This window comes from Acipenser ruthenus, chromosome 2 (assembly GCF_902713425.1).
Source record: "Acipenser ruthenus chromosome 2, fAciRut3.2 maternal haplotype, whole genome shotgun sequence".
Classification (NCBI taxonomy): domain Eukaryota; kingdom Metazoa; phylum Chordata; class Actinopteri; order Acipenseriformes; family Acipenseridae; genus Acipenser; species Acipenser ruthenus.
Genome location: NC_081190.1, coordinates 575,265 through 594,269, shown reverse-complemented (window position 1 = coordinate 594,269; position 19,005 = coordinate 575,265). Strand labels below are relative to the sequence as shown.

At 46.2% G+C, this 19,005-nt stretch overlaps 1 protein-coding gene across 2 annotated transcripts in view; it reads right to left on the bottom strand.

Annotated features, from left to right (window-relative positions):
* LOC117403985 (dedicator of cytokinesis protein 2-like) overlaps nt 1-19,005 on the bottom strand; it is a 428,344-nt gene that overhangs the window by 55,802 nt on the left and 353,537 nt on the right. For both annotated transcript variants that reach the window (XM_058985710.1, XM_058985720.1), the window contains 2 exons: nt 17,800-17,885; nt 13,373-13,529 (listed from right to left, as the gene is read on the bottom strand). In XM_058985710.1, the coding sequence (XP_058841693.1) occupies nt 13,373-13,529; nt 17,800-17,885 (243 nt within the window). The remainder of the gene's footprint in view (nt 1-13,372; nt 13,530-17,799; nt 17,886-19,005) is intronic.

Genomic DNA, 19,005 nt, shown 5'->3' with positions numbered 1-19,005 from the left:
TAGAGAGCAGAGATCTGCTGAAGCAGTGATCTGTAACAGTGTGCAGTGGACTGCTATAGAGAGCAGAGATCCGCTGAAGCAGTGATCTGTAACAGTGTGCGGTGGACTGCTATAGAGACCAGAGATCTGCTGAAGCAGTGATCTGTAACAGTGTGCGGTGGCCTGCTATAGAGAGCAGAGATCTGCTGAAGCAGTGATCTGTAACAGTGTGTGGTGGCCTGCTATAGAGAGCAGAGATCTGCTGAAGCAGTGATCTGTAACAGTGTGCGGTGGCCTGCTATAGAGAGCAGAGATCTGCTGAAGCAGTGATCTGTAACAGTGTGCGGTGGACTGCTATAGAGACCAGAGATCTGCTGAAGCAGTGATCTGTAACAGTGTGCGGTGGCCTGCTATAGAGAGCAGAGATCTGCTGAAGCAGTGATCTGTAACAGTGTGCAGTGGACTGCTATAGAGAGCAGAGATCCGCTGAAGCAGTGATCTGTAACAGTGTGCGGTGGACTGCTATAGAGAGCAGAGATCTGCTGAAGCAGTGATCTGTAACAGTGTGCGGTGGACTGCTATAGAGAGCAGAGATCCGCTGAAGCAGTGATCTGTAACAGTGTGCGGTGGCCTGCTATAGAGAGCAGAGATCTGCTGAAGCAGTGACCTGTAACAGTGTGCAGTGGACTGCTATAGAGAGCAGAGATCCACTGAAGCAGTGATCTGTAACAGTGTGCGGTGGACTGCTATAGAGAGCAGAGATCCGCTGAAGCAGTGACCTGTAACAGTGTGCGGTGGCCTGCTATAGAGAGCAGAGATCTGCTGAAGCAGTGATCTGTAACAGTGTGCGGTGGCCTGCTATAGAGAGCAGAGATCTGCTGAAGCAGTGATCTGTAACAGTGTGCAGTGGACTGCTATAGAGAGCAGAGATCCGCTGAAGCAGTGATCTGTAACAGTGTGCGGTGGACTGCTATAGAGAGCAGAGATCTGCTGAAGCAGTGATCTGTAACAGTGTGCGGTGGACTGCTATAGAGAGCAGAGATCCGCTGAAGCAGTGATCTGTAACAGTGTGCGGTGGCCTGCTATAGAGAGCAGAGATCCACTGAAGCAGTGATCTGTAACAGTGTGCGGTGGACTGCTATAGAGAGCAGAGATCCGCTGAAGCAGTGACCTGTAACAGTGTGCGGTGGCCTGCTATAGAGAGCAGAGATCTGCTGAAGCAGTGATCTGTAACAGTGTGCGGTGGCCTGCTATAGAGAGCAGAGATCTGCTGAAGCAGTGATCTGTAACAGTGTGCAGTGGACTGCTATAGAGAGCAGAGATCCGCTGAAGCAGTGATCTGTAACAGTGTGCGGTGGACTGCTATAGAGAGCAGAGATCTGCTGAAGCAGTGATCTGTAACAGTGTGCGGTGGACTGCTATAGAGAGCAGAGATCCGCTGAAGCAGTGATCTGTAACAGTGTGCGGTGGCCTGCTATAGAGAGCAGAGATCCACTGAAGCAGTGATCTGTAACAGTGTGCGGTGGACTGCTATAGAGAGCAGAGATCCGCTGAAGCAGTGACCTGTAACAGTGTGCGGTGGCCTGCTATAGAGAGCAGAGATCCGCTGAAGCAGTGACCTGGAACAGTGTGCGGTGGACTGCTATAGAGAGCAGAGATCCGCTGAAGCAGTGATCTGGAACAGTGTGCGGTGGACTGCTATAGAGAGCAGATATCTGCTGAAGCAGTGATCTGGAACAGTGTGCAGTGGACTGCTATAGAGAGCAGAGATCCGCTGAAGCAGTGACCTGGAACAGTGTGCGGTGGACTGCTATAGAGAGCAGAGATCCGCTGAAGCAGTGATCTGTAACAGTGTGCGGTGGACTGCTATAGAGAGCAGAGATCCGCTGAAGCAGTGATCTGGAACAGTGTGCAGTGGACTGCTATAGAGAGCAGAGATCCGCTGAAACAGTGACCTGTAACAGTGTGTTGTGGACTGCTATAGAGAGCAGAGATCTGCTGAAGCAGTGATCTGTAACAGTGTGCGGTGGACTGCTATAGAGAGCAGAGATCTGCTGAAGCAGTGATCTGGAACAGTGTGCGGTGGACTGCTATAGAGAGCAGAGATCTGCTGAAGCAGTGATCTGTAACAGTGTGTGGTGGACTGCTATAGAGAGCAGAGATCCGCTGAAGCAGTGACCTGTAACAGTGTGCGGTGGCCTGCTATAGAGAGCAGAGATCTGCTGAAGCAGTGATCTGTAACAGTGTGCGGTGGACTGCTATAGAGAGCAGAGATCTGCTGAAGCAGTGATCTGTAACAGTGTGCGGTGGACTGCTATAGAGAGCAGAGATCCGCTGAAGCAGTGACCTGTAACAGTGTGTGGTGGACTGCTATAGAGAGCAGAGATCCTCTGAAGCAGTGATCTGTAACAGTGTGCGGTGGACTGCTATAGAGAGCAGAGATCTGTAACAGTGTGCGGTGGCCTGCTATAGAGAGCAGAGATCTGCTGAAGCAGTGATCTGTAACAGTGTGCGGTGGACTGCTATAGAGAGCAGATATCTGCTGAAGCAGTGATCTGTAACAGTGTGTGGTGGACTGCTATAGAGAGCAGAGATCTGCTGAAGCAGTGATCTGGAACAGTGTGCGGTGGACTGCTATAGAGAGCAGAGATCTGCTGAAGCAGTGATCTGTAACAGTGTGCGGTGGACTGCTATAGAGAGCAGAGATCTGTAACAGTGTGCGGTGGACTGCTATAGAGAGCAGATATCTGCTGAAGCAGTGATCTGGAACAGTGTGTGGTGGACTGCTATAGAGACCAGAGATCTGCTGAAGCAGTGATCTGTAACAGTGTGCGGTGGACTGCTATAGAGAGCAGATATCTGCTGAAGCAGTGATCTGTAACAGTGTGTGGTGGACTGCTATAGAGAGCAGAGATCCACTGAAGCAGTGATCTGTAACAGTGTGCGGTGGACTGCTATAGAGAGCAGATATCTGCTGAAGCAGTGATCTGTAACAGTGTGTGGTGGACTGCTATAGAGAGCAGAGATCCGCTGAAGCAGTGATCTGTAACAGTGTGCGGTGGCCTGCTATAGAGAGCAGAGATCCGCTGAAGCAGTGATCTGTAACAGTGTGCGGTGGACTGCTATAGAGAGCAGAGATCTGCTGAAGCAGTGATCTGTAACAGTGTGCGGTGGACTGCTATAGAGAGCAGAGATCTGCTGAAGCAGTGATCTGTAACAGTGTGCGGTGGACTGCTATAGAGAGCAGAGATCTGTAACAGTGTGCGGTGGACTGCTATAGAGAGCAGATATCTGCTGAAGCAGTGATCTGGAACAGTGTGTGGTGGACTGCTATAGAGAGCAGAGATCTACTGAAGCAGTGATCTGTAACAGTGTGCGGTGGCCTGCTATAGAGACCAGAGATCTGCTGAAGCAGTGATCTGTAACAGTGTGCGGTGGACTGCTATAGAGAGCAGAGATCTGCTGAAGCAGTGATCTGGAACAGTGTGCAGTGGACTGCTATAGAGAGCAGAGATCCGCTGAAGCAGTGACCTGTAACAGTGTGCGGTGGACTGCTATAGAGAGCAGAGATCTGCTGAAGCAGTGACCTGTAACAGTGTGCGGTGGACTGCTATAGAGAGCAGAGATCCGCTGAAGCAGTGACCTGTAACAGTGTGCGGTGGACTGCTATAGAGAGCAGAGATCTGCTGAAGCAGTGATCTGTAACAGTGTGCGGTGGACTGCTATAGAGAGCAGAGATCTGCTGAAGCAGTGATCTGTAACAGTGTGTGGTGGCCTGCTATAGAGAGCAGAGATCTGCTGAAGCAGTGATCTGTAACAGTGTGCGGTGGACTGCTATAGAGAGCAGAGATCTGCTGAAGCAGTGATCTGTAACAGTGTGCGGTGGACTGCTATAGAGAGCAGAGATCTGCTGAAGCAGTGATCTGTAACAGTGTGTGGTGGACTGCTATAGAGAGCAGAGATCTGTAACAGTGTGCGGTGGACTGCTATAGAGAGCAGATATCTGCTGAAGCAGTGATCTGGAACAGTGTGTGGTGGACTGCTATAGAGACCAGAGATCTGCTGAAGCAGTGATCTGTAACAGTGTGCGGTGGACTGCTATAGAGAGCAGATATCTGCTGAAGCAGTGATCTGTAACAGTGTGTGGTGGACTGCTATAGAGAGCAGAGATCGACTGAAGCAGTGATCTGTAACAGTGTGCGGTGGACTGCTATAGAGAGCAGATATCTGCTGAAGCAGTGATCTGTAACAGTGTGTGGTGGACTGCTATAGAGAGCAGAGATCCGCTGAAGCAGTGATCTGTAACAGTGTGCGGTGGCCTGCTATAGAGAGCAGAGATCCGCTGAAGCAGTGATCTGTAACAGTGTGCGGTGGACTGCTATAGAGAGCAGAGATCTGCTGAAGCAGTGATCTGTAACAGTGTGCGGTGGACTGCTATAGAGAGCAGAGATCTGCTGAAGCAGTGATCTGTAACAGTGTGCGGTGGACTGCTATAGAGAGCAGTGATCTGTAACAGTGTGTGGTGGACTGCTATAGAGAGCAGAGATCTGCTGAAGCAGTGATCTGTAACAGTGTGCGGTGGACTGCTATAGAGAGCAGAGATCTGCTGAAGCAGTGATCTGTAACAGTGTGTGGTGGCCTGCTATAGAGAGCAGAGATCTGCTGAAGCAGTGATCTGTAACAGTGTGCGGTGGCCTGCTATAGAGAGCAGAGATCTGCTGAAGCAGTGATCTGTAACAGTGTGCGGTGGACTGCTATAGAGAGCAGAGATCTGCTGAAGCAGTGATCTGTAACAGTGTGCGGTGGACTGCTATAGAGAGCAGAGATCTGCTGAAGCAGTTATCTGTAACAGTGTGCGGTGGACTGCTATAGAGACCAGAGATCTGCTGAAGCAGTGATCTGTAACAGTGTGTGGTGGCCTGCTATAGAGAGCAGAGATCCGCTGAAGCAGTGACCTGTAACAGTGTGCGGTGGACTGCTATAGAGACCAGAGATCTGCTGAAGCAGTGATCTGTAACAGTGTGTGGTGGCCTGCTATAGAGAGCAGAGATCTGCTGAAGCAGTGATCTGTAACAGTGTGTGGTGGCCTGCTATAGAGAGCAGAGATTATTATTATTATTATTTATTTCTTAGCAGACGCCCTTATCCAGGGTGACTTACAATCGAAAGCAAATACATTTCAAGAGATTTCAGAGATCTGCTGAAGTGAGTGTAAAGAAACTCATTGTGAGATACGAGCAAATTTAAGCTGCATGAAGATCCTCCTTGGGATTGCAGGAGGATGTTGCACATTTGTCTGCCAATCAAAATTTTGATAAGACGTCGATGTTGGTCTTTAAGTGTTAAGGCGATTTAGATGGAGCCAAAGATGAGGCTGCTTTCAGGAGAGATGTAGAATGCATTGCTGTGAGGCCGCTGCAAAACCTATTGATTTGGTCAGGAGCAGTCTATGAGTGTATTGTGCATTGCAAGGTAGGAAGCTGTTTTAAGTGATAAATCGAAGGACATACCTTCCGTACCTGACTGGCAGCTGACATGGAATTAAATATTAACCTGATTTGAAAATACATGACTTTCGCAATGAAAGGACGAGCTGAAGGCGTTTGATCCGCAGGCGTTGGATCACAAACCACTGAAAACGCTTAAAAGAGCCAAAGACCAATCTACATTATCTGCTGATAAGATGGTGGCGGCTTCAGCGGATAATGCTTTATGGAATGCTTATGGGCAGCAGTGTGGAGTAGTGGTCAGGACTCTGGACTCTTGACCGGAGGGTCGTGGGTTCGATCCCAGGTGGGGGACACTGCTGCTGTACCCTTGAGCAAGGTACTTTACCTAGATTGCTCCAGTAAAAACCCAACTGTATAAATGGGTAATTACATGTAAAAATAATGTGTAAAAAAAAAAATAATAATAATGTAATTGTATGTAAAAATATCTTGTAACAATTGTAAATCGCCCTGGATAAGGGTGTCTGATAAATAATAATAATGTCAATGTAATGTAATGTTACTCATAGAACATAGTACCCTCGTATCTAACTGAGAGCTCCACGATGTAGAATAAAGTATTGCTCCAGCTCTTGCTGGCAGTGTGGAAGTTAATGTCTCATGACTTGACTGTAACATTGATATCTTTACCTTTAATTATTTATTGTCTGATGTTAGGAGAGAGAGTGATGCCTGATAGAAGGGGCTGTTGAAATCACAGGTGGCCTGCTAGTCTATCTGACTATCTATGAAGACATTTACCATATTCTTTACATATTTATTATTAATTAAAATACATACTGAATGCATATTTTAGGACAGTTAAGCATGTATATAAGTAAGTTAACATAGGTCCAAGAGTTGCTCCTGCAGTTGATTTAAATGTCATGAATTCTGTGAGTTGAACTTTCTCTCTCCAGTTGTGAAAACGCAGCGGCAGGAAGCTGGAAGATTGCAGTACTGAGGCACAGAGCTCACAGGGCCTCATGAAACTGCCTGGTTACCATGGCAACGTAACCCTCCCAGTAGTAGCTCGATGAGGTCGTTGCCGTGGTAACCATGGCCTGTGAGGCACAAGTGGAAAGTTGCAGCACGGCAGTATCGTGGGAGTTTTTTTTTTGCAATGGTTTGTTTTGAAAGTGATGTTATGCGAGTAGGCTTCACGTAATTACAAAGCACAAAACTAGAACGAGAACAAAGCTGAGGTTCCCACGTTGAACTGGGAATTCAAACAAATGTGCTCACCCAATGTGATTTTTTTTGTTTTTGTGTCGGCCGCTGAACGTAAGTAGCAGTGAATTACTAAACCAGGAACCCACATGGGGAACAGACACAAGCGAGATGATTGACAGATCTGCTGCGGAGGCGGGCGCTGAGGGAGCAGAGGCAGCAATGGCGTCGAGACGAGAGTGTAACAGAATTGTGTGATTCTGTTATCAAATGACCAGGTGGGCAGGGAGAATACTGCTGCTCTAACACTGAACTGCTACACAGGAGAAAATACCTTTACGAAAATAGCTTTCAGAATCTTGTTGATGTACGAATCTTTAAAGAAAAGTCGGGGAGGGGCGCCTGCTTGTAGTTGTTTGCAGCGGATGAAAAGACTGCAAACAAAGCTTCGCAATAAATGATAAGGGCAAGGCGATTGAGCAGATGGGAATGTTGATGCCTTTGTCGAACAGAGCTTTAAAAAGTTTGCTGGAGGGCCATTCATTATAATGGAGACGCAGCAGAGGTTAAGCAATGGAGCAGAGGTTGAATAATGGAGCGGAGGTTGAGTAATGGAGTGGAGGGTGAGTAATGGAGTGGAGGGTGAGAAATGGAGCGGAGGTTGAATAATGGAGTGGAGGCTGAATAATGGAGCGGAGGTTGAGTAATGGAGTGGAGGTTGAATAATGGAGTGGAGGGTGAGTAATGGAGCGGAGGTTGAGTAATGGAGCGGAGGTTGAATAATGGAGTGGAGGTTGAATAATGGAGCGGAGGTTGAGTAATGGAGTGGAGGTTGAGTAATGGAGTGGAGGGTGAGAAATGGAGCGGAGGTTGAATAATGGAGTGGAGGTTGAGTAATGGAGTGGAGGTTGAGTAATGGAGTGGAGGGTGAGTAATGGAGCAGAGGGTGAGTAATGGAGCAGAGGGTGAGTAATGGAGTGGAGGTTGAGTAATGGAGCAGAGGGTGAGTAATGGAGTGGAGGTTGAGTAATGGAGTGGAGGTTGAGTAATGGAGCGGAGGTTGACAGTCCGCCAATACTGCCGGTGCTTGCTTTTTGCTATTAATAGAGAAAAATACATTGAATGTCATTGCTCACGCGGCCCACCTGGGGCTGAGTCGCAGTCCACCTTTGGGCCGTGGACCACAGTTTGGGAACCCCGGAATTAGACAGTACGGTTGATCAAAGATCGGATCATTGACTCTCTGCTGCATAGATAGATGCGAGTCCAGCGATCTGTAATAATTCACGATGGAATGACGCACCTGGTGTGAGTCCAGCGATCTGTAATAATTCACGATGGAATGACGCACCTGGTACGAGTCAAGCGATCTGTAATAATTCACGATGGAATGACGCACCTGGTGCGAGTCCAGCGATCTGTAATAATTCATGATGGAATGACGCACCTGGTGCGAGGCCAGGGATCTGTAATAATTCACGATGGAATGACGCACCTGGTGCGAGTCCAGCGATCTGTAATAATTCACGATGGAATGACGCACCTGGTGCGAGTCCAGCGATCTGTAATAATTCATGATGGAATGACGCATCTGGTGCGAGGCCAGGGATCTGTAATAATTCACGATGGAATGACGCATCTGGTGCGAGTCCAGCGATCTGTAATAATTCATGATGGAATGACGCACCTGGTGCGAGTCCAGCGATCTGTAATAATTCATGATGGAATGACGCACCTGGTGCGAGTCCAGCGATCTGTAATAATTCATGATGGAATGACGCACCTGGTGCGAGGCCAGGGATCTGTAATAATTCACGATGGAATGACGCACCTGGTGCGAGTCCAGCGATCTGTAATAATTCATGATGGAATGACGCACCTGGTGCGAGTCCAGCGATCTGTAATAATTCATGATGGAATGACGCACCTGGTGCGAGGCCAGGGATCTGTAATAATTCACGATGGAATGACGCACCTGGTGCGAGTCCAGCGATCTGTAATAATTCATGATGGAATGACGCACCTGGTGCGAGTCCAGCGATCTGTAATAATTCACGTTGGAATGATGCACCTGGTGCGAGTCCAGCGATCTGTAATAATTCACGATGGAATGACGCACCTGGTGCGAGTCCAGCGATCTGTAATAATTCATGATGGAATGACGCACCTGGTGCGAGTCCAGCGATCTGTAATAATTCATGATGGAATGACGCACCTGGTGCGAGTCCAGCGATCTGTAATAATTCATGATGGAATGACGCACCTGGTGAGCTCCTGAGCCCAAAATCAGAGTCCCCTTAGACAGGCGTTCAGCTTCTCTGAGATGGAAACTTTCTATCTCTCACAGTCAGCTCTGCTGGGCTCGTCCTGCTCAAGCTAACCCCAGTGGATTTTTCTACCTAACATGCAGAAGCACACCTACTGTCCTGTATAGAACATTCCCTGGGGGCCCCCAGCCAAGACTGGCATGACTCTCTATAGCTCACCAAGCACTCAACACAGCACTGCCATCACAGGACACTGAGGACACTGTAACAGCACAGCACAGAAACCAACTGGCAGGGCCTTCATTACTGCTGTCAGACAGAAGCTCCAGCTAAGCGACTCCTCCACCTGGTTTCATCCTAATCCTACTACTGTTTCCCCCCTTGTTAACATCATAAACTACTGCAAAAATACAGCAATATGTTTTCTATCTTAGAGCAAGTTTAAAGGTATCAAGATCCCATTCTTCCCTATATTCATTTGTATTGTAAACATCTTTCATGTATCCCAGTTTAAAGGACATGGGATATGAAAATATATGACATTTAACCCTTTCCGGTCCAGTGTCGGACCCTGTCCGACATCATCAAAAAGACGCAAAAGACGGGTCTCTAGTTGTTTTTTCTCCAGAAAAAGTCGAGAAAACCATTCAATGGCCGAGTGAGACCGATAGGAGCCGAGAGAAGCCGAAAAAAGGGGCGTATCTCATGAATACAGATCGCCCCGGCACCACATAGATAACAAACAAGATAGATGCTTCTGCATCCAGCGCTCAAAGAATATCACAGACATTTGCAGAGCTTTTTTTAGATGTTATAGTAATAAAATAATGACTTGGATCACATTATTGAGGAGTTTGGTGATAAAACGAGTGATCAGGAGATGATTTATCGGTATGCACTACTATCAAGGGGTATGTGAAAAAAACAGCGAACGAGGGGTGGGGCGGGGCTGGAGATGCAGTACTGAGTGTCCTGTTGATATGCAGTGCCTTTTAAACCAGTTTTACTGTGAAAAAAATACTTTTAAACAGCACGTCTAAAATAAACTGCGCATGTGAAAATAAATTGGACCTGACGCGCCTGAGACGCGCTGAATAAATGGACCGCTAAGGGTTAATAAAACTGTTCTTTACTTGTATTTACAGAAGGTGTGATTGTAGCATCTTTTTTTAACCATTCTAATGTAAGTCGTAAAGTAAGTCGTGCCTTATCATTAGGACACCATGGAGAATCTGGCCTCACTCATTCTCTCAAAGCCCAGGACTGCAGACTACAGCGGATCTGGTTCGGTGGTTCATACACAGGATCATATTCAGGTGCATTGGAGCACCAGAGGTTTTTTTTGCCTGCTTGTCTTCTGGACAGATTTGCAAAGACATTTCCACTTCGTAACCCCTTCGTAGCACGTCCCTTCAACAGGAGCTAAAGACTGGCAGGGGCGCGAGTGGAGACAGGAGAGCAAAGCCTTGTCAGATATCACATTACTGAGCTTATTGAGTGGTCCGAAGGGATCTGAATTACATCTCAACTTACAGCACAGTGGCTAACTTCTGGAATAAACTGAGCCTGATTAATGACCAGAAAATACGAATACCAAAAAAAAAAAAAAAAAACCAGCTGTCCCTGAGCAATGTGTGTGAAGATCATGGTTTATTCTGTGTTTTATACCGTCCATGGGTATATACCCATCTGTAAGAGATGTTGTACTCTAATGAGTATACATTGTAAATGTATTGTAATCACATATGTGAATGTAGTGTCATTAGCAAAGATGTTAGCAGCTGTCTCTATTCATTTTGCAGTCAGACAGGTAGCTGTTTTGAACAACTCAACAATGTATGATTGTGTAAAACAGCAATGATATACAGTATCAATCTAAAAGCAGATACAAACAAAAGAGAAGGCGTGTTGGTTTGGAGAAGCTGATGCGGTGCTTCACAAATCACTATTCAGCTGCACCTCCTTCCAGGCACTGCTAAGTGCTGTGGGTCATTTCAAACAGCTGTCCCTGGTGTCTACATATTTCAAATGTTCTCTCCTGAAACTAAAAAGGGTTTTTGCATCACAATACAATTTAATTTGAGCTTCCAAGACTCTTTCATGCCTGTGCATTAAAGAAATTTAATGCACAGGCATTATGATGCACTTGCAAGAGAACAAACCAAAAAACCAGCTCACGACTAATCAAAATATCAGTCAACTCCTCAGTCTAACTTAGACATGTTGCTGTTTGGTCTAGTGGGGGCACATTTGGGTATGCAAAAGTACATTCACTCCTTGCTTAAGTAAGTAGGCCATTTAAGAAAGTTATACAGTCTGGGTGAAAAAAACATTATAAGTTATGTAGTTGTAACCCTGACTGCAAGATGAGTGTCTTAGTAATACTACATGTAGCGGTACATTTAAGAATGGTACTTTCTGTTTTCTATATTATATGAACTAATTGTTACCAATGCTTACCTTTAAGAATGGTACTTTCTGTTCTGTGTATAGTAATGGTAACTTGTTAATACTTACCTCGAGGCCCATGCCTAGTTCCCCACTCTATGACTTGAGCGGGCCGCTGAACGGAGCCCAGACCATACCTGGTGAAGTCTGTCCCATTCACATTGATCCTCTTCACTGCACACTACATTCCAAATGCTAACTAACTCCTGCTTGGCTCTGTAATTGATCCTCGCTTAACTCAACTGCATCAATGGCGTTCAGTCCTAACCCATCCCCTCGCCCCTCTTCCCACGTGTGTGAAGCCCAAAGCAGCCGACTAAAACAAGGCAACCCCCGGGGATTCACTTTGCATGGGGCCCTCCCTAATTCCACCGGACACCCCCAGCTGGAAACTAGTGCCAAAAATGTGGGGACGAGTGATCAAGCACCCCAATAATTAGTCAGGCAGTTTACTTTGCTATTAGTTTACCAATGGATACAGTACCTCAGTAATGTTTCCCAAGGAGTATTGCATTCTCTTCATATTAAAAACAAACAGAGGCTTTTACTTTAAAACGCACAAGTGGATACTTTGAGGAACACATGCAAGACTCCTCAATGGCTTACCATAATGAATGCTTCACGTATTGAATTGTATTTTGATGATGTTCACAGGCTGTATCAGGCTTGAGCAAAACCGTCCTGTACTAAACTCCACACGGTTAAGGAAAACAAAATATTATGTTCTTGTTCCCTGCTGAAAATATAATTATTTTACGTATTGCAGTGTTATAACACTGTGCTGCTAAGCCATGCTGTGGTGATAAAATTTGCTATATTTATCAGGTGTTGAAGTCTAGTGTGAAAACATACTTGCTAAGCTTCAATTATTCGTAGCATCATCCATTTACTTTAAACACTATCAGCTGGTTTCACACACCGCTTTTAGCACTTGTGAAGAATGGAAAGCTCTGCTTCATTTAAAGCAATTCTACAAGTTGAAAGTAATGCAGGACAGAAAGTAAAAATAAAGTTTTCCTTTATTAAGGCTAGACAAATTGAACAAAGTCCCTTTACATCCACAATAAACTGCAATAGACTATAGAAACTAAAAGGTACCAACGGGAAAGTTAACCCTTAATGTAACTTACAAAAATGACACAACAGTAAACAATGTGCTGTTCCCATGCAGATCTGCATACTTTCTAATTTCTAATTTGTTTTGAATGTTTGTGCAGGGCTGCGCCTGGTTCTGTATGATGAAGCTGAATAGAAGCATGGCACAGTGCAGTGTGGTATGAGCACCCTTCTGATGTGTGTGCATGTGCGTGTGTCTCCGGGTGTGTGTGCGTGTGCATGTGCGTGTGCGAGCGTGTTTCCCCGTGTGCGTGTGCGTGTGTGAACGTGTTTCTCCGGGTGCGTGTGTGTGTGCGTGTGCGAGCGTGTTTCTCTGTGTGTGTGCATGTGCGTGTGCAAGCGTGTTTCTGTGTGTGTGTGTGCATGTGCGTGTGCAAGCGTGTTTCTCCGTGTGTGTGTGTGTGTGCGAGCATGTTTCTCCGGGTGCGTGTGCGTGTGTGTGTGCGTGTGCGAGCGTGTTTCTCCGGGTGCGTGTGCGTGCGTGTGTGTGTGTGTGAGAGAGTGTGTTTCTCCGGGTGCGTGTGTGTGTGTGTGTGCGTGTGCGAGCGTGTTTCTCTGTGTGTGTGTGCATGTGCGTGTGCAAGCGTGTTTCTCCGTGTGTGTGTGTGCGTGTGCGAGCGTGTTTCTCCGGGTGCGTTTGTGTGCGTGTGTGTGTGTGTGTGAGAGTGTGTTTCTCCAGGTGCGTGTGCGTGTGTGTGTGCGTGTGCGAGCGTGTTTCTCCGGGTGCGTGTGCGTGCATGTGTGTGTGTGTGAGAGTGTGTTTCTCCGGGTGCGTGTGTGTGTGTGTGTGTGTGCGTGTGCGAGCGTGTTTCTCCGGGTGCGTGTGTGTGTAAGTGTGTTTCTCCGGGTGTGTGTGTGTACGCGTGTTTCTCTGCGTGTGTGTCTGGGTGAGCAGGCACTTACCAGCAGGTTGACGGTGCACCTCATGCGGTAGGCCTGGTTCTCATCGTACATCACCGCTCTGTAGTCAAGCAGCCGCTCCATCAGCCCTGTCACCATGGCAACAAAGTTCTCACAGGGCTTGGCCAGGTGGGGGTGCTTTTTGCAGCAGTCCAGGAGGCTGGAGAGATGGGGCATGGCAGGAGTCAATTCAGAACACCATAAGAGGTGCAAGTGAAAAAGTCAAGAGCCTTCATTCACAACCGTTTGTAAAGAAAATAATATACAAAATGCATTTAGAATATAAACACATTTAGAAATGCTTTGACAACTTTTTAAATTGTGCATGTAAATCAAAGCTTGTATTTTTTATATAAAAAATCACACATATAGAATGAAATAGTTACACAATAAAATACAGATTAATTTTGGGACTATCTGACATGTCAATGTTCGAATCTGAACTAAAGCAAGAACTGTTCTCGAACCCACCAATTATTACTTTCAGAGTTTTGAAAACATAGACCTCTTGTTCGGAAAACACAGTCGTTCCTCCAGGGAAATAATTTCCACTCTGCGACAAACTGGGTTCTCTCTTCATTATGCTGTGCGGTCACTTTGAAGGTTTAACGGTCAGGGTCCTTGATTAGATGGCTCAGATTTCCACGCGTGTTGGATCGAATTGGATGAGCGGTATGGATGATGCACTGAGACACTTGTTATTACTCCTTTTCCAATCCAGCAGAAACATCCAATTCTGTCTTGATAGAAGATTTTACTGCTGCTCAGCGTGGCTGCAGTGAAGATCATGAGGTTTGAACTGTGTGACAGCCTCTCTAAACTCTGGGCTCCGGATTTCACTGTAGCCCTAAACCAGTTCAAGCACTCACATACAGGGCGAGGCTCTTTGTCTTGACAGAAGATTTTACTGCTGCTCAGCGTGGCTGCAGTGAAGATAACATCCACAGACACGGGTTTTGTCAGTTTTGTATTCGTTGATGCTGGTTTATTCATACATGGCAGAGGAGGGTCACATACTGTCTTTATAGTACAGAAGCTCAACTCACTTACAGGCTTGTGATGGAGTCAGGGAGTAGGCAGATTTACAAAAACACAGATGCTCCCCTAATGGGGAAGTTTAATTAGAAAACCAAGTCTCTTCTTCCAGAGTGAACATTTTATTGATACAGGTAAATAAAACTGCTATATGCAGAGACTTGATATAAGTAAATAGACACTGAAGTTTGAAAGAACACCTGTTTATTCTGGAACCATACATAGCAAAATGGCAAAATAAGAGTAGGGTTAATACTTTGTGGTGCAACGTACTTATACATTGTGTGGATGAGATCAGCAATTCCGGTCTGCACGACTGCAGTCCATTCCTGGCACAGAACCCGTATTATGGAGTCTGGGGAAGTTAGTTTAGTGGGACACTTTCACAGGGATCGGTCAAGGATTGCCCACACATGCTCAATGGAGTTCATGTCCAGTGATTGACCAGGCCATGGCAGAGTTGTGATGCCCCGACTGTCTTTCCTTCTTTGTTTTGCATGGGCAGTGTGACCTGGGGCACCTTCTTCCACAAAAACACTGGCCTCTTTGGATGACCATTGTCATAGGCAGGCAGAAGTCCCTCTTGGAGAATGCTGATGTATATGAAGCTACTCATATTTTGCCAGTGCTATGTATGCTTCTAGAATAAACAGGTCTTCTTTTATACTTGGTGTCCATTTACTTATGCTAAGTCTCTGTATAGAGAGTAGCTTCAAATGTCATTTGCATCTGTATTCATGGTTTTATAGCTTTCAACCTCATCTCATCTCACCAACAGGGGGCAGAATCCACGACAGTGCTGCACACAACACTGCCCGTTATAAGAAGAGAACTTTTCAAACAAGAGAGGAAGCGGACCAGGCTGGCCATGGTAAAGGATGGTGGGGAGAGGCACTGTACACACATCAGGGATATCATGAAGAGGAAGAGACACGAAACAGGTCTCATGACTGCTTCAAAATAAAAAGAGTAGGCAAAAGATGAAAGAGAAAGTAAAGAGCGCCAATAACCCAGATCAAAGGGGTTACAGCTAATGAGCCAATTCCTTCAAAGCAGCACAGGCATCTTAATGAGACCTACATTCAAGAGCACATCTTACAGTGAAAATATGAAGTGCAACTTTAGTCTCTCAATTCCAGTACAAAAAAACCCTCAAATAGTATAGAATTAATAATTATGTTTAATTTCATCCCTCTATGCCTTCAGCAAGTGCTGTGCATAAGCATGAATTGGGTTCATTTTAACAAAGTGTCCTGAGACCCCTCACCAGGTAGATTCAAATGTCAAGAAGGCTTGTGCAAAATGAATGAACCCACGGGAAGTCTTTACGTCCGCACCCACAAGACATCGTCCGAAAGCAGCATCATGAAAACCTGCACACTGCACTTCAGCGATGACCTCATTCTCCACAAGACTCCCAGACCCTGCAGTTAACCGTTTCTGCTTTCAGTAGGATTGTACTTGTTATTCTCCTGCATTACTTCTCTTTTCATATACATTTTAAGACACAGGCTTGGTCTTTCTTTTTTATCAACCCCTTTCCTTTAAGGCGTAATTAAATGATGAACAATAGAAGCTGGTCGACTGAGCTCAGGGGTGTATTTTTAAGTACAACAGGAGATCTGCTCGCTGGGCTAAGGGGATTATCAAACCCCTTTATGGACTGTTACAATCACGCCCTAACCCTCAATTTGTTGTTTTCTAAATGCTCTCGCGCTGGTCTGTTTCAGCCCCATCCCATATCCCCTCTCTCATACTCTGTGCTCAGGAGTTTGAGTTTGCAGACTCATGTTTTCTGAATGCTCTCGCACTGGTCTGTTTCAGCACACATCCCATATCACCTCTCTCATACTCTGTGCTCAGGAGTTTGAGTTTGCACACTCATGTTTTCTGAATGCTCTCGCACTGGTCTGTTTCAGCCCCATCCCATATCCCCTCTCTCATAATCTGTGTTCAGGAGTTTGAGTTTGCAGACTCATGTTTTCTGAATGCTCTCGCGCTGGTCTGTTTCAGCCCCATCCCATATCCCCTCTCTCATACTCTGTGCTCAGGAGTTTGAGTTTGCAGACTCATGTTTTCTGAATGCTCTCGCACTGGTCTGTTTCAGCCCCATCCCATATCCCCTCTCTCATACTCTGTGCTCAGGAGTTTGAGTTTGCAGACTCATGTTTTCTGAATGCTCTCGCGCTGGTCTGTTTCAGCCCCATCCCATATCCCCTCTCTCATACTCTGTGCTCAGTAGTTTGAGTTTGGAGACTCATGTTTTCTGAATGCTCTCGCACTGGTCTGTTTCAGCACACATCCCATATCACCTCTCTCATACTCTGTGCTCAGGAGTTTGAGTTTGCAGACTCATGTTTTCTGAATGCTCTCGCACTGGTCTGTTTCAGCACACATCCCATATCACCTCTCTCATACTCTGTGCTCAGGAGTTTGAGTTTGCAGACTCATGTTTTCTGAATGCTCTCGCACTGGTCTGTTTCAGCCCCATCCCATATCCCCTCTCTCATACTCTGTGCTCAGGAGTTTGAGTTTGCAGACTCATGTTTTCTGAATGCTCTCGCGCTGGTCTGTTTCAGCCCCATCCCATATCCCCTCTCTCATACTCTGTGCTCAGTAGTTTGAGTTTGGAGACTCATGTTTTCTGAATGCTCTCGCACTGGTCTGTTTCAGCACACATCCCATATCACCTCTCTCATACTCTGTGCTCAGGAGTTTGAGTTTGCAGACTCATGTTTTCTGAATGCTCTCGCACTGGTCTGTTTCAGCCCCATCCCATATCCCCTCTCTCATACTCTGTGTTCAGGAGTTTGAGTTTGCAGACTCATGTTTTCTGAATGCTCTCGCGCTGGTCTGTTTCAGCCCCATCCCATATCCCCTCTCTCATACTCTGTGCTCAGGAGTTTGAGTTTGCAGACTCATGTTTTCTGAATGCTCTCGCGCTGGTCTGTTTCAGCCCCATCCCATATCCCCTCTCTCATACTCTGTGCTCAGGAGTTTGAGTTTGGAGACTCACGTTTTCTGAATGCTCTCGTGCTGGTCTGTTTCAGCCCCATCCCATATCCCCTCTCTCATACTCTGTGCTCAGGAGTTTGAGTTTGGAGACTCACGTTTTCTGAATGCTCTCGCGCTGGTCTGTTTCAGCCCCCATCCCATATCCCCTCTCTCATACTCTGTGTTCAGGAGTTTGAGTTTGGAGACTCATGTTTTCTGAATGCTCTCGCGCTGGTCTGTTTCAGCCCCCATCCCATATCCCTTCTCTCATACTCTATGCTCAGGAGTTTGAGTTTGCAGACTCATGTTTTCTGAATGCTCTCGCGCTGGTCTGTTTCAGCCCCCATCCCATATCCCCTCTCTCATACTCTGTGCTCAGGAGTTTGAGTTTGCAGACTCACGTTTTCTGGAAGAGTTGCTTGTACTGCTCATCTCCCCGGCCTCCCTCCACTTCGCTGTCCAGCTTCTTGATGATCTCGTCTTCGAACTGACAGTGAGAAGAACACAATATTATAGAGACCTGGTCAAACCCATGTATTTTGTACTTAGCTCATAGTGTGACTTAGAGCCCCTGCAGTTGTTTGAAGATTTCAGCTTGAACAAAAGGGTTTAAGGGTCACTACACAGTGCAGCAAAAACATTCAAGGAAATCCTGTTTGGAGCCTGACTCCAGCTCAATTCACGAGAAGGGAACTAAATGAAATGAAATGAAATAAGTTGTTTTGTTCTTACAGGTTTTAGGACCAAACCTCTGGAGCTTTCTAGGTTTCTGTCGTACTGCACTTTCTTTTTTGCCTGCAATGTGAGAGCTCAGTGGCACATCATGCTGGGTACATGCTGCATGGCAGTCAGAACATGTGACTAGCAAGGCAAGGCAAGAGTGCATGTCAGAGATCTTACACGCCACTGCAAATGGATATGCTGCACATGTATCATTAATCTTAAAAAGCCCAGGCGAGACGTGATGAAAACGTCAGTGCTTTTCTAAGAGCTGGCTCAAAAGCGTCATGTGAAAAGCTGCATCTGGCAGTGGAAAGCAGCGTGGAAAGTTAGACCCCTGCTCGACCTACAGGACCAACACATTCACAGCAGTTCAAAATAAAACCAGCTATCGGGCATGTTAAACATAGTTCTTAAAGGGGTAGAAACAGCCCCAGTGCTACGTCACTTCCCAGTAGACACAATAAATGTGCACAGGAAAGATCAAAGTGGGCTGTGAACCTGACAGCATCATCACTGTGCATAAAAGCAGATCATAATTACCGTGTGCCGTGGAATATTCTTTTGGAAAATTGGCTTTGTCAATGGAGATCGGTATAAATGAGGACAATTAACATTTGAAGCTTGCGTGCCTCAGTGAGTATGCAGAGGCGTGCGAGCGCATGTGTTAGGGGGGGAAGGAACATGATAGATCAAAACACAATACAGTACCAAGGTTTACAACCACGACCATCTCAAATCATCAAGTCATGAAAAAAAAAAAACCTCTGGAGACTGTGTTTAATAAAAGTGCTATTTTTAATTAAAAATGTTTTCACCGGCGTGGCATGATGAAAGGTTACGTCCCTCGACAATCGTACATAAAGCAGTAAACATCCCCTCCAGCC